Genomic DNA, 19,350 nt, shown 5'->3' with positions numbered 1-19,350 from the left:
GTCCCACACAAAAAAATAAGTCCTCACACGGCTATGTCTACTGAAAAAAAAAAAATATTCATGGCTTTTGAAATGCGTCAATCAAAAATCTGAGAAAATAGCTCCGTCATTAAGGTCCAAAATAGTTTGGTCATTAAAGGGTTATGATGTAGAGCCAAAACAAATCTGGCTGTGACAATCACTCCTGTCAGGCTACAATGGCTGTGGCTCATAAGTAGTTCATGACTGCTGTAATATTTATAATGCAGGTCATTGTAGGAAGGCTACAAGCTGCAATCCTATTCTGTCTATGTGCAGGTTCTATATTCTCCCAATACAGCCCAGCCACTGCCCCTTTTCTTAGCTTCCCCTTTCTTAGGGCTTATTCAGACGAACGAGTATAAACTCAGACGTAAAAAGCTGCAGTTTTTCACATCCGAGTCACACCCGTGCCGGACCCGTTTTCACGGGTCCCTCATAGACTTGAGTCTATTGAGGGATCAGTGAAAACGGACGAAAATAGGACATGAACTATTTTTACACGTGCCATTTACACGGTCCATTAAAACAATGGCCGTGTGAACAGCCCCATTGAATTACATGGGTCGGGGGCTGTCCGTTTTTATTACGGACATCACACGGACGTATAATACGATTCTCTGAATAAGCCCTTACTTGCAGTCCCCTCCACTTGCTCTTGTGCCCAGGATATGCTCCCTTTCCCATTCCCATCATCCATAACTCCCACCTTTCCAGTTCTTCATCCTTTCCTCATGTACTACCCATATTTTCTAGTGTCTGTCCCGATCCACCTCCCTTATCCAACCTTTATTACCTTTCCTAATATACCCCCGTACACTCCCTTTACGTACTAAACTTCCTCACCAGCCTTACACCCTGTCTTATCCTTCTTCTTTACTGTACCTTCAATTACTCTTTCCATTTTAGACACTATAAGGCTCTGGTGCATTTATTCATCCTCTCATACGTACTGTACAGTATGTTTCCATTTAGTGTCTGTAATCTCCACACACCAGATTTACTGGAAGACTGAGTTTAACTATTGAAACAGTTAGAACGTAGAACATTCCTGTAAAGCTAAAAAATGTAAGAACCTTAACAGTGCCCCCTTAACTGTACTGATCATTTACAGATTAATACTTTACAAACCAGACATCAGAAGGTTGCCGTGTATTATAACTACTGCACCTTTCAGAAAGCTGCCCATAAACATTAGATCTTTGTTGTGCAGATTTTAGTGGGCCAATACACCCAAGGGGACAAATAACAAGAAGAGGTTAGATGTTTCCTATCTGTACCTTTTGTTTGTCCAAAGATAAGTTTCTATAAAAGATGGAGGGATCTTCTGAACGAAATCTGTGATGATGAGTGCCTATGGAGAGGATTCACGCTGCTGCAATTTTTCATGACTTATTATGCAACAGTATTAAATCACATTGTATTAAAGTAAACATTTTAAATGCATAAATACTCATCATCTTCACTTTCATGGAGTTGCTTTTTACAGTAATTAGGGTGTTGAGACTATGTGGATAGCTCCCTATTAGCTTTACACATGTGGACATTACAATTTTACCCATTGTTATTTTTGCAAAACTGATCAAGCTCTAGTTGGATGGGTGTAACGCTTGTGACGGGTCCAGCATTTACTGGCGGTCCCTGCTGCTGGGTCTCATACCTCCTCTGGTAGCCGGCCTCTCTTTCAGGTTGCCGGCGTCTTCTGTTGTCCTCCGATCGCAGCTGCACTGTCCCTAGCGTGCGTGTGCTGACCATCTCCTAAAGGGCCAGTGTGTGCAAAATGTAAAAAAATACTCAACCAATCCCCGTTGCCCCAAGACTATTTAAGGTACCCCTACTATCTGGTGCCTGAGCAACATTGGAACAACCTAGTGTTATCCTGTGAAGGTTCCTGTGTGCATCTGATTCAAGTCTGCTATAGCTATCTGTTGTCAGCATGTATCCAGTTATCCATTACAAGCCTGTATTCAGCCCGCTAATGCTATCTGTGGTCAGCCTGTATCCAGTTATCTACTACAAGCCTGTATCCAGTCCGCTATTGCTATCTTTGGACAGCTTGTATCCAGTTATCTATTACCAGCATGTATCCAGTCCGCTATTGCTATCTGTGGTCAGCCTGTATCCGGTTATCCATTACCAGCCTGTATCCAATTCACTATTGCTATCTGCTGTCAGCTAGTATCCAGCTACTCTCTACCTGTCTGTGTACAGCTACTGACTACCTGCCTGTGTCCAGCTACCCGCTACTTGCCTTAGATATCCACTATCCACCTGTGACGAGTTATCCTCTTCCATCTTTCAAGGTACCATCTTCCAGTGCCTGTTTCTTGTCTGTTTGGACAGCAGCTACACTGCAGGGAACACCTCAAGAGGTAGCGACCTGCTATCCTCCCCGCAGTGAAGACCAGATCCCTGTATAGGGGTTAAAGGGTGAAGCCCGGGAAGGCTACTTATATAACACCCTTAGAGAAGGCTCTAAGGCAGACCAGTCGAGTAGCCCAGTGGAGTAGCGCAGTGGGCCACAAACCCGCCGGTCATTACAATAGGGCTGTATATATCTACATATATATCTATATATATATATCTATATATGTTTTTTACACAATGAAGCAGATGTACTACTGGGTCACTCCAGACAGTGTTGAAAAATGGGCCAAATTTTGGTGCAAATTAGCACAGTTTGGAGCAAATTTGGTGTTTGCACCTCACTAGACACTTTTAGAACGTGTTCAGAAAAGAGGGCATGGTTTACCAGAAAGTGGGCATGGCTTAAAATGGGCCAATCTAAACTGCCTAAATTTAATTCAGTATTAGTAAATTTGTATAATTTATTAACAATTGTGTGTGTTTTTACTATGTGACTATCCACAAGAAATACAGAAATATTCCAGTTTAACACTAGCCACGTGAGCACACACACAGTAGGCTGACATTTTCTGCAGCTTACTTTGCAACTTTGCAGTCTGGGATAGGGTCAGCAGAGTTATGTCATTATTATTAGTTGAAAGAGGACCTACTAAAAGATGACAGCTCTGTTATACTCCTGAAAGCCTAGATGAGGCAGGACAGTAACACTATACACACAGATACGGCTCTGTATGGACCTCCCCTGTCACTTTCTGGGGGAGGGACTGTATTTCATCCATTCCTGGAGACTGTATTAGTCTATGGGCTCTCTTCTGAACAATAATTCACATTAATTGCAGCTGCCATAAAGCACACACAACGTGCAGCACTGTGGGAAAAGTATGCCTCAAAAAAGTTTTTAAAAAAATTAAAAAACTACACAAAAAAAAAAGCATATCATTTCTCTTCTAATAAATTAAATACATGAAACATTTCCCTTAATATAATTACAAATTGTTAATAGGCATCCTTAAAGAAATTCTGTAAAGAAATACCTTTAATTTGTATATAAACATATTCTATATGTCATGTTGCAATTATGAAAGAAAAGAATAAGTATGGCTAAAAAGTTTATGTAAGAAGTAAGTAAAGTATTGATAGATCTTGGCTCAAGGAAGAGAGAGTGTTTCTTTTCAAAGAACATTCTTAATGCTTAGAAGTATTTTACTGCATGGTGTACATTGCACTTCTGATGAACTCATTGGTTTACAATACCAATTAAATAATAATCAAAGAACATCCAGACACAGGAACGCTGGGGGCCGATCTCCTTGACTAACGGGTTTACTATTGATAGTACGGAGAGAAAAACTATGATCTTTTATTCAGTGCTCTGTTTTACAAGCATGGTGCTATGATCTCATAGCTGTAGGAGCCTTAGGACCACACACATCTCACAACCACAAGACTAATAGCACCTACAGCATATCTAGCATTCCTAATAAATCTCATACCATTTGTAATAAATTATTTTTTGCTAATTGGAAACTGTTATTAATCTACACATGAGAACGTTTTGAAAAGATTGTGGGAAAAAAAAACGACTGATAGGGCTTATAGCTAAACAAAGGAGCAATGTGCTCACTGGAAGGATACTATGATTAAGTGGCATGTTCAGGAAAATATATACAGCACACAGCGCAGGCTCTGCTATTAAAGCTTCAACAGTGCTATTCATTTGGGTAGCGAAGAACTTTTTATTATTATTTTAAAATTATTATTATTATTAATAGTAGTTTTTTTTCTACTAATAGCCAGTAGTTGCATTATTAGCATCAGGTCTACAAAAATTCTTACATTTTCTCCTAGTTGGAAAATCATAATAGTAGAGATGGAGGTGTTGTACTTTTCACACGTTCTTGTTCTAAAACTATGATTGGGTTATAATTGTAACACAGAATATATCCATCCTGTGCCATATACGTCACAATATTGAAGTGCAGATTTACCTTTTATACAACATTTTAAAATCATTTAAATACACTTCATCTCTTTATTGTTGTTACCTTATTTCACACCTCATACTTGAAAGGTTGGGGAAAATGCAGAGCTCCCTTATTATCTGTGTACAGTGTTCTGTTCCACAATACACAGGCCATCTCTCCCAAACGCACTACTTTTTAGTTTCCAATTTTAGTATTTGTATTAATTTGAGTAATGGCTCTTGAGAGCTAGAAACGGGTCAGAGGGAACGTATGTTTTATGTTTCTTGTCCACTGTTTGCTGTTCAGTCTTCCGCTGGCTATCTATTTTAACCAATCAAGAAGATTTTTTCATATTCCACAAGGAGTGCTGAGCCTTTTCTTTCTGGATTAGTATTTGAATTCCAATGGTCCGAGAGTCGTGAATATTATACTGAACCCTAAGTGGTTGGGACTAAACCAGATGAGTCGACAGTAATAGCAAACTAAATTTGGAAAATACATCACTGTATCTCACGGTTGAAATCAGGGTGTGCACAAACTTTTCTGGTCCAAGGGCAAGATTTTACTACACCCAAGGGCGGCAATAAAGCTCTAACGGATATTTCAGGTAAAACTTATCTAGTGCCCATAACAGTGCCCTTAATTCATGTCACTAGTCACAGTGCCATCGGTTAATACTTACTTTTCCCTGCTCTGCAGCTTACTTCAAGGTCCTGCACTGATCATTGTAGAGCTGCAGTCTAATTCGGGCACTGTATCCGTTTTCCAGAAGTATTCCTTTCTCTACATCAGAAAAATGCGGCTGTTTTTTGACAACCACATTTTTCTGTACTACCGGCACACAGACAGGCTATGTTGACACTTGCGTTGTGGCTTCCGTTCATACAAAAAGCCACAATGCTCTGCCAGATCTGTCATACGATGGATACCACCAGCGCCTGACAGAACCCTATTGACTTATAATGGGGTCCATTGGGTTTGGATGTGATGTCCATCAGTCAGTGATATTTTTCTCCCCAAATAGGACTGAAACTGCAACAGAGGCTTGGAACAGAGGCCTCTGACGCAGATGTGAACAGAGCCTAATAAAAGGGTGTGGCATTGTTCAGAGTAGCATACTCAATATTAGTCACAGGTCACGTAGTTAAGTACAGATTATTAGAGCTGAATTGTTTGTGGCTTAATTTCACCTTCAGGTTATATATTTCCTAAAACCACTAAACATGCTGTCTTCGCTTCTCCCTTCCTGTATGTGACATGGATCGCCTTATTAAAATGTAGTCTTTATCTAGCAAACATCATAAACCAAATATTTCTGAAATATTTACATAACATTCTTTGGGCAGATGTCCAGAAAGTAAAGCAAGCAGCTAATGGTGAACAAATATACCGAGTTCGGAGTTACCCTCTGCATACTAGGAGAAGGTCATAACCTTTTAACTTTACATTCGGCACTAGCACTGGCCTATGTACATATGCATGTTAGAGAAAAAAATGAAATATATATATATATATACCTCGTTGATAAATGATGAAACCTGCCGGATTACTGCAAGTATGAGTAATGTTCTTATTCACATATCTCATAAACTGTTTTAGATAAGGACTTCATGTGGTTCTTCTACTGTCATTCACACATTGAACCTAAATCATATTTTAATTTTCCAACTTTCTAAGATTCAGAAAAAAGCTGCAGAGTTTTAATTCTTGCCCCCGGATTATCTTGGTAGTCCTTGTTATGCCTATTTTGGTATGTTTTTGGACGGATATTATCCAATGTGACTGCAGATACTTGCTGGGCAAAGCATCAGGGCTTCACCATCTTTGCAGTTTGACCACCCACGTGTGTACTGTGTGGGGTCTGTTTAAGGTCCACTTACGGAAAGCTACAAAGATAACATCTGCAGCTCACATAATAAAGCTGTATAAATTAAGGGTTTGTGCAAAATGCAATCCAAACAAGACAGATAAGTGTTCCATGTTTAACGTTAATATGAATCAGTGCCATTTTGAGGTTAGCAGCCCTTTTAAGTGTCCTTGGAAAATGTGCATTTTTAATTTGAAAAAATAGAACAAACTTAGTATGGTGTGGCTTTAAAGGGGTTTTCCGGCTTGGACAACACTTTTGTATATCGCAGGCCGCGCAGAGTAATAAGTAGGTAGTTACTTGTTTGTTGTAAAGAGAAAAGATGATTATAGCACAAAATTCCATACCTATATGGCAACCAAAATTATCCACCTACTATCATATAGGGTATCACAATCCAGCCAATATAAATCCTTTATTGATATATCAAAAATACAAAGTGCATCATAGCATTTCAGTATTGTATATCGATTCCATGTGTATTTAAACACGAGAGACAAAGACACTCGCACACACTCACTCACACCCTTTCATGGTTTTAACTGTCTGTAGGAATTTCTTTGTCTCTTGTGTTCAAATACACATGTGATTATACAATACTGAAATGCTATTTTGTGCTATGTATTTTTGAAATATTTTATAAGGAAATTTATATTTACTGGATGGTGATGCCTTATTTGATAGTAGGTAGATAAGGTTATTTGTATATTGATTTTGTCTATTGCAAAATCCAAATGAGTTCCAAAATAGTGAATTTTTCATAGGAAATAATCATACATGATAATGAACATAGAATATTAGGCTGGCTTTCAATCTTTTTTGTATGTGATATTCTACACACGGCCTTGTTAGAACAGATTCTGTAACGTGGATCCGGTTCTCATCTGTTTCCAGCTGCCAAATGAGTCTATTAGAACTAGAAAGAGAGAGAGATAAGACTTAGAATATTGTTTGTCTTTTCACAGCAAGATTGTGAAACACAAAGACTTTACACTTCAATTGGTATCGAAGTTTTAAAGATAATGTATGAAATAAGCTTATTAGTCAAAGCTCATAGGACTTCGATGGAAGACTGGATTGTTCCATTAGATGACAGTGAATGACATGAGAGAAATATAATATTATCTCCTTCTACAAATGTGTTGCTGTTGAATGTGCAAGTAAACTATTTTAATTGGTTGGATAAAAAATTAGTGTATCTAAATCTGGGTCCCTTAAAGGGGTGTCCCCCAAGATGAAAATGGGTAATAGTGGTGCAAGGCCGATGATGCACCAGTCCAGTATTGTAGTACAGTAGCATCCATTGCAACAGGAAGCCAATTCCTCTACCTTGTTCCATCAATTTCTAAATCAGGCCCCGAATTGTAACACACAGGAGAGTATCTGTGGCAAGTCCTCATAGAGACATTCTGAGCCAAGCTAAACAAAGGCATAAGCATTGGAACATGCCAAAAAGGACCGAACGCTGTTATCTTGAAGAGCACAGCCTGTACTACATAATCTCTCGTTCTACAGCTATAGATGTGCCCTGTCTTATACTGGCTGTGTTCTTTGGTACTAACTAGGCACCTGCCCAAAATGTTACAATGTAGATTCTTCATGAAAACGAAAGGTAATGTGTCTCAATACTCGCAACTTACATTTAAGTCATCTGTGTTTAAAGTTCCATCTAGTGGCCGGCACCTCCTACGTCCAGAAGGAAAGATCAGAGTTGCTTAGTACCTTTTGTAGCGTTCTATGTACTACAATAGTTTGAGATCCACTGCACTAGCAGATTACTAGAGTGCCCAATAAATAAAATGTATCAACAGAAAGTATTTTGGTAGATCTTTTCTGATCCTTCTCCGCAAGATTCATCTAAATGTGGCTCTTAAGCTAAAAAAAAAACAATGGGGACCTCTGAATGGATAAATTATTTCACAAGATGCTTATATAGTGTGGTTACCCAACATTACTTGCTTATATTTGTATAGAATATTTCTCTAAGGATCTATACTTAGCATTAGAGGTAAGTTTTCCCTGCCTCACAAATAAAGACCTAAGTATATAAATCATGCACTAAAACATCTCACATCTGGAGCATTAGTTGGACGAAGAATTGCTAATCAGAAGTTATATACATAGTGAAATATGCCGTTTTTGTTTAACTTTAATCATCTGCTCTCCTTTTAGCTTAAGGTTCTAGCTATTAATATTGTTTTCATTATTAACGATTCATCAGCTTCATGTATGACCTAAATCTCATGTTGTCATGGAGAAGGTAATAATAACAATCCTTCCTTTCAAATGATTATAAAAAAAAAATTAAAAAAAATCTTTCTATTCCTATTACTACTACTAACTGTTCCATTGCATTATCGGAGCTGAACTTTGCTAAACTCCGGTGTTTGTATGAAACCAAGCTTGGCAGCATATAGCAACCAGCACAAAGCAAAATGCATCTCTGAACTTGCATACATGCCCACGAACCAGAGCCGGCTCCAGGTTTATGTGGGCCCTTGGGCGACACAGACTTAGTGGGCCCCTTTGCGGGGGAACTTATGGTGGCAGTAAAATGTCAGAAAAGTCACTTTGTGCCCCCATATAGAAGTTAGGCACTGTTTATGCCCCCATATAAAAGTTAGGCCCCCAGTTTATACTCCCATAAGTTTAGTGCCCTCTGAAGATAGTGCCATACAGCCCTCCTGTAGATAGCGGCATACACCCCTCTGTAGATAGTGCCATACAGCCCACCTGTAGATCATGCCATACAGCCCCTCTGTAGATAGCGCCATACAGCCCCCTGTAGATAGCGCTATAAAGCTCCCCTGTATATAGCGCCATAGAACCCCTTCTGTAGATAGCGCCATATAGCGACCCCCCTCTGATAGATAGCACAATATAGTGACTCCCCTCCTGTAGATAGCACCATAAATCAACCTCCCTCCTGTGGATAGCGCCATATCGTGACCGTCCATTTGTAGATAGCGCCATTTACAGACCCCCAAACAAATAAAACAAAAAAATTCATACTCACCTAGGCCCATTACCGCGATGAACGGAGCGAATCAACGCCGACGGGATCCTTGCGTAGGCCAGCGTGATCCGCCGTGGCCTGTAGCCTAGTAAATGGCAGAGTAGGGAGCTACCTCCCTGCTCTGCCATAGTGTTCTACAGTATCTGCAGCCTAAGGACGCAGATACTATTGAATGTGGCGTTGCTACTGCTTTAGCAGCCATATCGGCTGCTAGCAACGCCACAGGGCATTGGAGGTTTCATGACAGCGGGCGGCACGGTCCCCCTCATGCCTCGGGCCCCATAGCAGCCACTATGGCTGCTACAGCGGTAGTTACACCACTAGCTCCTAGACAGAGGCTCCCTTTAGAAGCAGAATCCCTGGCAAGAGTGCCAGCAATGCTCTGACTGGGGATTCCACTCCTGTAGGAGCCATGACAGCAACGTCAGCACTCAGGTGGCCGTGTGAGCCCCCCAAGGGTAGTGGGCCCTGGCACTTTCCTAGGTACACCAGGTGCTGATGCCGGCCCTGCGCAGGAACAGAATAAGTAGTGCAATGTAATTGTAAAGTTACTAATTTTCTTATATATATGTATAGACTGTGAAATTATATAAAGGTAAGAATATTCCATAAGAACATGCCTGGGGTGCCCCAAACCAGTCCAGATCTACAGTTATACTAACATATCACAAAACTAATGGCTTTTGCAATCATGTGATGTCTTGGAAATTAAAAAAGCAGAAATGTAATTTAATATGTTACAAACGAAATCATTTGCGGGTGTCCAACATGCGGACTGACAAACATTATTCCTTTGGATCAATATCTCTATAAAATTAAGACTCACAGAAATCTCAGATAATGTCAGAGTGGTTCAGGAACATTATGAAGCTTCATACCACATTCTGTACACAATTAGGGTTCTTGACTCACATTGTGGGATCTCCAATTGATCTTATCTCCTGTTACTTTAAAAGATAACATGACGTGTCCTGGTGTCCATTATAATGCCACAGCAATGTTAAAAGGTACAAGATGTAATTCAATGCTAATAAACATGGTCAGCCAAGCAACACACATGCATCTGAATATTGTAGATCACATACACATAAATGTACATCCCTTCTCCCTCTCCAGTAATATGGAAAATGACCCACCCATAGAATTGCTATGAAAGCCTAGATTTGTTGGCATAGGGGCGTAGATAGGGAGGCCACCAGGTTATAGGCGGTGCCAGCAAGATATTATGCCTTGGTTAGGGTATTTAGATACAGATCTAACCGGGTGAAGGAAAACCTAGTGATTCTGCATGCTCTTATCTTTTACCGACTCCTTGACTTTAGCTCCTTTGGTCTTGCTTGTCTCCTGGGTGGCCCCTTTTTTTAAGACATTTGCCAAGTATGGCCCAAGTTTTGCTATGGGTGCTTTGACTACGGGTTATACTTTTTACATAACAATATTTGAATCCGTTTCTGCAGTTGGCAGGGGAAGACTATACATGAATGAAGGTTTTGTGTTCCCATTTGTTCCACTGTATTGTATGTACTTTGAGGTTTAGGCAATGTAAGTTTTCATGTCAAGAATACTTCTAGCAGGTGTGAATCTTATAGGCAATATTATATGCTGAAGACTTAAACAGTCTGACCTCTTATAATGCAGAATATGCTTCTCACAGATTTACATAATGTCCAATAATATGAAAACATGGGCACAGTTCAAGAATGTTATTCTTCTATTAACCACAGGAAATGTATTCCTTGCTGTAGATGCATTATATATGTATATAGGGGCCTCTGTTTTTTAACCTCTCTTGTGCTAGACTATAATCATTTTTCATGCATTGTGGGTCTCATCTAAATTCAGATTCTGGCAAGTCATCATACTTTAAACACTTTAAACAAATGGCTGGTTTCACTACTTACATTAAAGTTTTGAGTATATTTTTAAAGAAAATTTTGCCTGTGTGCATGATTTTAGGAAAAATAAATGCAATTGATCTTACATTACACAGAGTATTCAAGTAATGTATTACATTCCATTTTTACATAGCCAAAATCATTACTTCATTGAAAGTCTTACATGAAACAAAAGTGCACTGAAACCCTTTTAAACTTTTTAAACTAAATGTTCTGAATAAATGTGCTATAGTTGCAGGTATAGCCCAAAAATTCATAGACACAGGCGCATTTAGCACTATATATATATATATATATATATATATATATATATATATATATACACATACATACACTATATGCATATATATATATACACCGAGAGAAAAAAATGCCTAAATTTGACATGCTTAAGATCACGAAGTTATCGAGTTATCAAAAACTCCAGACCATTGGAAGTTACTTTCTCTATCCTGCCAGCACAGTTTGGATACAGGTGTCCTTCAGCACCTGTAGAGAAGTAACAATCACCACAGGTAGTCTTAAGGGCCTATTACACAGGGCAAAGATCAGACGTTGAACTAGCAAACTCTCATTTATCAGCTGATCGCACCATTTATACAACACTAAATATCATAGTTGTCGGCAGCACATCTCCCTGTGTAAACAGGGAGATGTGCTGCTGACATGATGTAAATGCATGGGGATGAGCGATCGGAGTAACGATCGTTCGTTCCCATACTAAGTGATCGTTGCCCCGTTTAAAGGGAGCAATGAGCGCCGATCGAAGCTGTATTATCGATCAGCGCTCGTTTTTAAAAGTGATAAACACGGGCGTTATCTGCTTGTGTAAAACCACCTTAAGGCCTTATTCCCAGCGTGCAGAATTCATGCAGATTTTGCATGTATTTTTAAAGCCAAGACCAGGAATGGAACCTAAACAGAAGAAATATATGAACAAAGGCCTATGGCCTCATGCACACGACCGTAGTGTTTTTCTGGTCCGCAAATTCCAGGACCGTATTCCGTGAAATGTCCTCCGTAGTTCATCCGTATGTAATCCGCAGTTCATCCGTATGTAATCCGCAAAATGCGGATGAAAAAAAAAAAGCCTAGGTAAAACAGGATGACGACAGAACTCATTCCCGCTCGTCGCCTAGCAACACTTCCGCAAATCCGCAAACTGCGGTTGACACACGGAGGTGTACCCGCATTTTCCACGGGCCCATTGACTTCTATGGGCATGTCCGCATCGAATTTGCGGGCCGTAATAAGACATGTCCTGAGTTTCTGCGGCACGGATTTGCGGACATGCGGAGACCCGTGAAAACACGGATAGTGTGTATGGGCCCATAGAAATGAATGGGTCCGCAATTCTACCGTGGATTTGCGGGGGAATTGCGGACGCAAAAACACGTTCGTGTGCATGGGGCCTTAAAGTGTCTCCTCTCCTGGATCCAATTCTGGTTTTGGCTTAAAAAATAAATAAATTGCAAAATCTGCAGTAAATCTGCAATGTGTGAACGGGGCATTAGGGTATGTTCCCATGGGCAGGAAACACTGCAGATTTTCCTCAACAGAAATTCTGCAGCAGTTTTTGGCTCTGTTTTTTGAGCCAGGCCCAGGAGTGGACACAAAAAAAATGGAGATACATCAGTGTTTTCTTTATACCTTTCCTTTCTGTTCAATCCACTTCTGACTTTGACTAAAAAAAAGAGTGTGTGCGTGTGTGACCCTGGTCTTAGGCTCCCTGCACACCCTGCAGATTTAGTGCTTTTCAGTCGCAGAAATTTCTGCTATAAAATCAGCAGCATGTTCAGGGGTCTTATGTAATTCAGTCACAGAAATCCGAAGCAAATAGTCTGTTTTTGCTTTGCAAGTCGCTGTGGAAACTCTGTCTGCGAATTTAGAGTCAAACATTGATTATTGCAAATTTTATATGCAACTGCGGATTTGCAACTCACTTTAGTGCTGAATTCATGTTCCGCATTAAAGTCTCTGGGTCAAAAACATAGCATCTCCGTGCAGAATAGGTAGCATAGGAAAGTCCCTCCGCAGAACACTTCCCGCACAACTTTTCTGCATTTTTTTCTGCAGCGTGTGGCTGAGATTTGCCAAATCTCATTCACTTTGCTGCTACTGTAAATGCTCTGGAATTTCCACACAGAATTCCATTGCAGAAATTCTGTAGCGTTTACACTGTTTGGTAATCCAGCCTAAGAGTATATTCACATGTGGTAGATTTGTTGCAGAAATCTATGTTTCATTCATCTAAATGTGGTTGTTTCTGAAGCATATGCATGGATTTATGCAAGCCCTATTCAGATGCATAGGATATACCCTAAGCGAGAACAAGTGCCTGCATGCACACGGGACTTTGGAGTTGCTAGTGTTTATTTACTTATCCAGATCCTCCAGTCACCCACACACCCTACTTGTGGTTTGATGCACCCCTGAGTTACATGTATAATTTTTATTTCATAGCTATCTAAAAACAGGGGTACAATCACCACTGTGAAAAGCCCAACCGTGTATTTAAAAACGTATTAAACACAATACTCCCAGTCCTAGTTCGTTTGCGAACCCTTTGTGACTCCCAGTCATAAAGGGTTCGCAAACGAACTAGGACTGGGAGTATTGTGTTTAATACGTTTTTAAATACACGGTTGGGCTTTTCACAGTGGTGATTGTACCCCTGTTTTTAGATAGCTATGAAATAAATATTATACATTTTACTCATTTATCACTTCAGTGAATTTTCAAATGTTCATATTTGTGGGAGCACAATATATATCGTTAAAATACAGTGAATTACCCCTGAGTTACACTTCAGATGACTGAATAGTGTACATTCACCTACGGTTTTGGAATTATAAAATGCTGGATAATTTGGGATTCTTTGGTATTTGGGATTCTTTTTGGCCAAAGTCAAATGACAAGGAATTAGTAGGAGAACCAAATACTGAATATGTATATGAATATGTATTTCAGCACCTTGGACAGTGACGGGCGTCGACTAGCCTCATCTCTATGATGGCGGCTGCGCGAAAATCACGCGGCCGCGCATCATACACGGATGACACACGCAGCTGTCAAATGGTTTTTGCGCGCGCAAAACGCTGCGTTGTTTGCGCGCGCAAAAACGCAACGTCCGTCTGTATCTGCCCTAAGGGTGTGTGCACACACAAAATAAAAAACTTCTCAAAATACGGAGCTGTTTTCAAGGGAAAACAGCTCCTGATTTTCAGACGTTTTTTAATCATACTCGCGTTTTTCGTGGCGTTTTTTACGGCCGTTTTTGGAGCTATTTTTCTATAGAGTCCATTAAATACGGCTCCAAAAACGGCTCAAAAAGTGACATGCACTTGTTTTTTGCGGCTGTTTTTTTACGCAGCCGTTTTTCAAAATAGCCGCGTAAAAAGCACCCCTTCGGAACAGAACGCCATTTTTCCCATTGAAATCAATGGGAAGATGTTTGGAGGCATTCTGCTTCCGATTATTCAGCCGTTTTTCAGGACGTTTACGACCCGAAAAACGTCTGAAAACACTCCGTGTGAACATACAATATTGAGAAAAAAATGCTACAACTTTCATAGAGAAACTTTTGGCTTGGTAGTATGCATAAAGTGTGTGTAAGGGCTCGTTCACATCAGCGTTCGTTTTCTGTTGATGGGTTTCGTCGGACCTTTCAGTTGACTGTGCTATTAATTCCGTCAAAAAACAGAAACCTTACGGAACGGAGACAAACAGAAACCATTAGCAACGAAAGCATTACTATCAAAATCAATGGTAATGCAAACGGAATCTATGGTTTCTGTTTGCCTTTCCATTGATGGTTTCCTCCGACGAAAAGGTCTAACGGAACCCATCAATGGAAACCGAGCGCTGATGTGAACAAGCCCTAAAGGAGTATAAAATAGTATCCGGCATACCAATTTTGAAACAAAGGTATTTTTATTTTGTTTTTGTTTTTAATGCCAGTGGCAGAGTGCGACATTTCGGTCTAAGTGACGTTCATCAGGCACTGAGCCGTGATGGAAAACTGCATAGACGAGCGCTAGTGGTGCTGAGAGCGCCATGACACAGCGGCGAGCCGCTATCAGCACCACTAGCGCTTGTCTATGCAGTTTTCCAGCACGGCTCAGGGCCTGATGAAGGTCACTTAGACCGAAACGTCGCACTCTGCCACTGCCATTAAAAACAAAATAAAAATACCTTTGTTTCAAAATTGGTGTGCCGGATACTCTTTTATACTCATATTTGGGTTGGGCCCTATCCGTGCAAAACCCCACCCTTCCACGTATCTGGTGCTGTCTGAACCTATACACAAGCCCTAAAGGAGTTTCTAGAAATTGTTGTAATTTACCTCAGCAAATTGCTGAAATGCTATGTTTACACATGCACATTCATACGGCAGCTTATATGAATGTCGTACATAGATGCATATAAAGTGTAAAATAAACTCAAATTTTTTAAGACAAGTTCTTTAATGGTCAGTTGCATATCTGAATCACCTTTTTTTGCAATGAATTTAAAATTGCGCTGCTGGATATTGTTTGCTCTGCATAAGATATTAGCTATGTAGTTATAGATTTAAAAAACTATGCTTTGCTTTATTTTCCATTAGGGTGATTTTACATGGAACAGTATGTCAGGCCGAACTGTCCGTCTGAAATCGGTTCCCATACAAAGTCTATCTGAACTGGAGCGTGCACGGCTGCAGGAAGTTGCATTTTATCGTCTGCAGCAAGATTTTGACTTAAGTTGTCAGATCACTATTCCCAAAGGTAAAAAGTTGTTGTTTTTTTTGATTACTGAGTGATGTGTATCTGTTACTAATTTCTAGGTGTAAGCAGTATTCGTTTATGATGTATTCCCTTGCAGTCATTCAAGTAAATTATATTTTTAGTGTTTCTTTCTGCAATTTTTTAGCAACTTTTACTCTGAAGTAAGTCGAAAGCAGGGTGCACAACTTTTTCTGGTCCAAGGCCACATTGTCACATTGTACCATTACCAAGGGCCGCAATAGAACTTTTTAGGATCAATCTGGGTAAAACGGACACACTGTTATGCCTAGTGCAGGGGCTGAAGGGTTAGTGAATGACACGGAATTAAAGAATATCAAAGGTAAAATATCAGTTATGCAACGCCACCTCAGGGAAATTACACTAGACATTGCTGCTTAAAATAGAACTTGTCCAACTTCACAGTGCTTCCCAATAGTGGCAGTTACACAGTGGGTCATTAGCACTTACCTGTCTGTGCTCCTGCGCTGCCACCAAAAGGCTCACATGTATCTTCCAAGACCTGCACTAATATCTATGGTCAGTGCAGGAAAGAGAGGGCAACATTCTGTTCTATGTTTTAGAAGGATGGGCCGCAAGTTATGCACCCCTGGTCTAAAGGATCAGCTTGTCTTTGAATGAATCTCCTATATCTGTATATATCAGAATCTGCCTCCATCTAGTGCCTGCACAGACGTGTATACGGCAAGGGAAAGCCAAGCCTGCCATGGCTCTATGCCTATTAATACGTGCCCAATAGATTGCCTGTCATTATTTTCTATAATAGTGGTTTTATTTTGCAAAAGCATTAAAAAATACACATATCCAGTATCACCGCAATCGTAACAACCCATGTAATAAAGTTAACAAGTTATCTAAAACCGCACAGTGAGCGATACAAAAAAAAACACATGGAAATAGTGATGTTGGAATTGCTTTTTTTTCTATTTCCTCAAAAAAAATCATAAAAGCTTGTCAATAATTTATATATACACCAAAATTGTTTTATTAAAAAATGTAACTGGTCCTGGCAAAAAACGAGCCCACATACACCTACATTGACGGAAAGATTAAATGGATCTTGAAATGCAGCGACATATAAATCATTCCATTAAATTTGCTATCATTGTGCAAAAGTATTAAAACATCAAAAAACTGTATTGTTGTTATAGAACCGACCCATAGCATAAAGGTTACATGTTATTTATGGAGCACAGTGAATGGCGTAAATTTAAACAGCAAAAAACAATGGCCGCAGTGCTGATTTTTTTTCATTTCCCGCCAAAACAAGTTAATAAAAGTTGCTGAATAAGTTATATGTACCCCAAAATGGTGCAATTGAAAAGCACAACTCATTCCACAAAAAACAAGCCTTCGTACAGCTCCGTCAATGGTAAAAAAAACAGTTAGGGCTGTCAGAATGTGGTGACGCAAAAATAAATGATTTAATAAAAAATAGTTTTTATTGTGCAAAAGTAGTAAAACGTAAAAATAACAATATAAAAAAACAATATCAATTTGGTATCACCATAATTGTAACGACACGTAAAAACGAAACACAGAAAACAATGACAAAATTGCTGTTATTCTTCCATCCCCCAAAACAAATTAAAGTTTTTGAATATATTTTATGTACCCCACAATGGTGTAATTAAAAAATACAACTCGTCCTCAAATGGCTACATCGATGGAAAACAAAAAAGTTATGGCCCTCAGAACACACAAAATAACCGGAAACCCCCCCCCCAGAAAACAGGAACATAGATGTGATTGGTTTTAGGGTTATCCTGTATGTTAGGGGCTCACAGGAGCTACTGTCAGCTGAGCCGTCGTACCAGCAGCATCTATGTATAGTGCAGACATAGAAGATGCATCGCAAAAAGTAACATTTTGAACTTAGAAAAATGTTTTAAGCACAAAATATGTACACTAAATAATAATAAAAAAAAAGTATACAAAAGGTTTACTTAGCCTTTAACATAATTTTTATAATAATTATTATTTCTAATAATAATTCTTTTTTTGGTCTTCCTCTTGTGTGTTCAGTTTTTACATGTGTTTGTCACTAGGACTAGTCAGGATGCAGTGAAATGATGGGAAGTCCCTTCTGATAGTCTAGAGGTGTGTATGCGGCCCTCAGATTCTGAACCCCATGGAACCTAGCTTTCCCTTCTGGTGGGATTGCCAAATCTAGACTGTAGAGCTCTGGGGAAGGTTTGGATGACAGCCTAGGCAGATGTCAGACCACAAACAGGTGACCATAACTTCAGCTAGTGCTTGACACTTGAAGGGCATTCTTTATGAGAATATTTGGGGAATAGGTTCTGGGACTCTTTATCCTTTCGGAGTGTGCTTGCAATATATTGCATCCTAGAGCACGTTCATGTTTTTCGCACTGAGGTAAAGAAAGCTGGAACTCTAAACAATAAAAAAAATGCTGTAATATCCTAACGTTTTCCCTACTTTTAAAATAAAAATGTGAATACTTTCCTTTAATTCGTGATTTCAGTGTTTGCTATTGGTTGCCATCTCTCTCTCTCTGCTATAGAGGGTAGTGCTAGTGGAGTCAATTCAAGCCCTTCTACAGAATAGTGAAAGACAATTAGGGTCCCAAGATATTGCAGCGCATAAACGACTCCATGATAAATATTTCCCTAACTTTAATAATTGTATGTTAGTATAATTTTACACTTTTGAGAATTGTGGATATGTTTATTTAACTTGTGAACCAGTTGAATCCAGTGTTATTATTTTAAAATTAATTCTGTGAAAGGTAACATGTCTTCTGAGAATTATTTTTTTTTTTGTAATTGAACATGACATATGATATATTTATATGCCTTGAAATAAATGTGAAGTTCAAGACTACTAGACTCAGAGGTCAGATAAAATCCTCCCTAGCTTCCCAAAATGTGATATGGTCCCTCGAGTTTTAGAGAGAAACTTTAAAAATAAAACCGAGAAATGCTGTGATGGTTTAACTGTCTTGAGCAATAATTGGGAGTAATTGCCTTTATTACATGTTGAGCTCAATAAATCTTATCTTCTACACTTGTTAAAGAGGCTCTGTCACCACATTATAAGTGGCCTATATTGTGGTCAGGAGAATGAATAGACATCACGCCCTGGCTGGAAGTAATGTATATTCATTGTCATGACACATGAGTAGCGTTATAGTGTGTTTATGTGACTTCACATAACGATATAGCTATATCGTGATCTGCAGTGTAAATTAATGGAGAGAAGTGTATGACGCTGATTCGTCACTGATTGGTCAGCGTCGTACACTCCTCTGTACAACGCCCACTTGGTCATATAGTAAAACACGCCCAGTTGTCCATTGAGAAACTCATTAGCATAAAGCTAATATAGGTCATAACTCTGTCAAAAATGATTGTTTTTCTAAATAAAACACACTGCTGTAATCTACATTACAGCGCCGATCACATTATGTACAATA

At 39.4% G+C, this 19,350-nt stretch overlaps 1 protein-coding gene across 2 annotated transcripts in view; it reads left to right on the top strand.

The window, feature by feature from the left end:
• Positions 1–19,350, top strand: part of ARHGAP6 (Rho GTPase activating protein 6) — a 285,658-nt gene that overhangs the window by 160,204 nt on the left and 106,104 nt on the right. For both annotated transcript variants that reach the window (XM_075852748.1, XM_075852747.1), the window contains exon 2: positions 15,734–15,893. In XM_075852748.1, coding sequence (XP_075708863.1) covers positions 15,734–15,893 — 160 coding nt within the window. The remainder of the gene's footprint in view (positions 1–15,733; positions 15,894–19,350) is intronic.

This window comes from Rhinoderma darwinii, chromosome 2 (assembly GCF_050947455.1).
Source record: "Rhinoderma darwinii isolate aRhiDar2 chromosome 2, aRhiDar2.hap1, whole genome shotgun sequence".
NCBI lineage: Eukaryota > Metazoa > Chordata > Amphibia > Anura > Rhinodermatidae > Rhinoderma > Rhinoderma darwinii.
The sequence above is the reverse complement of the archived record's forward strand: the minus strand, read 5'-3'. Positions and strand labels throughout refer to the sequence as shown.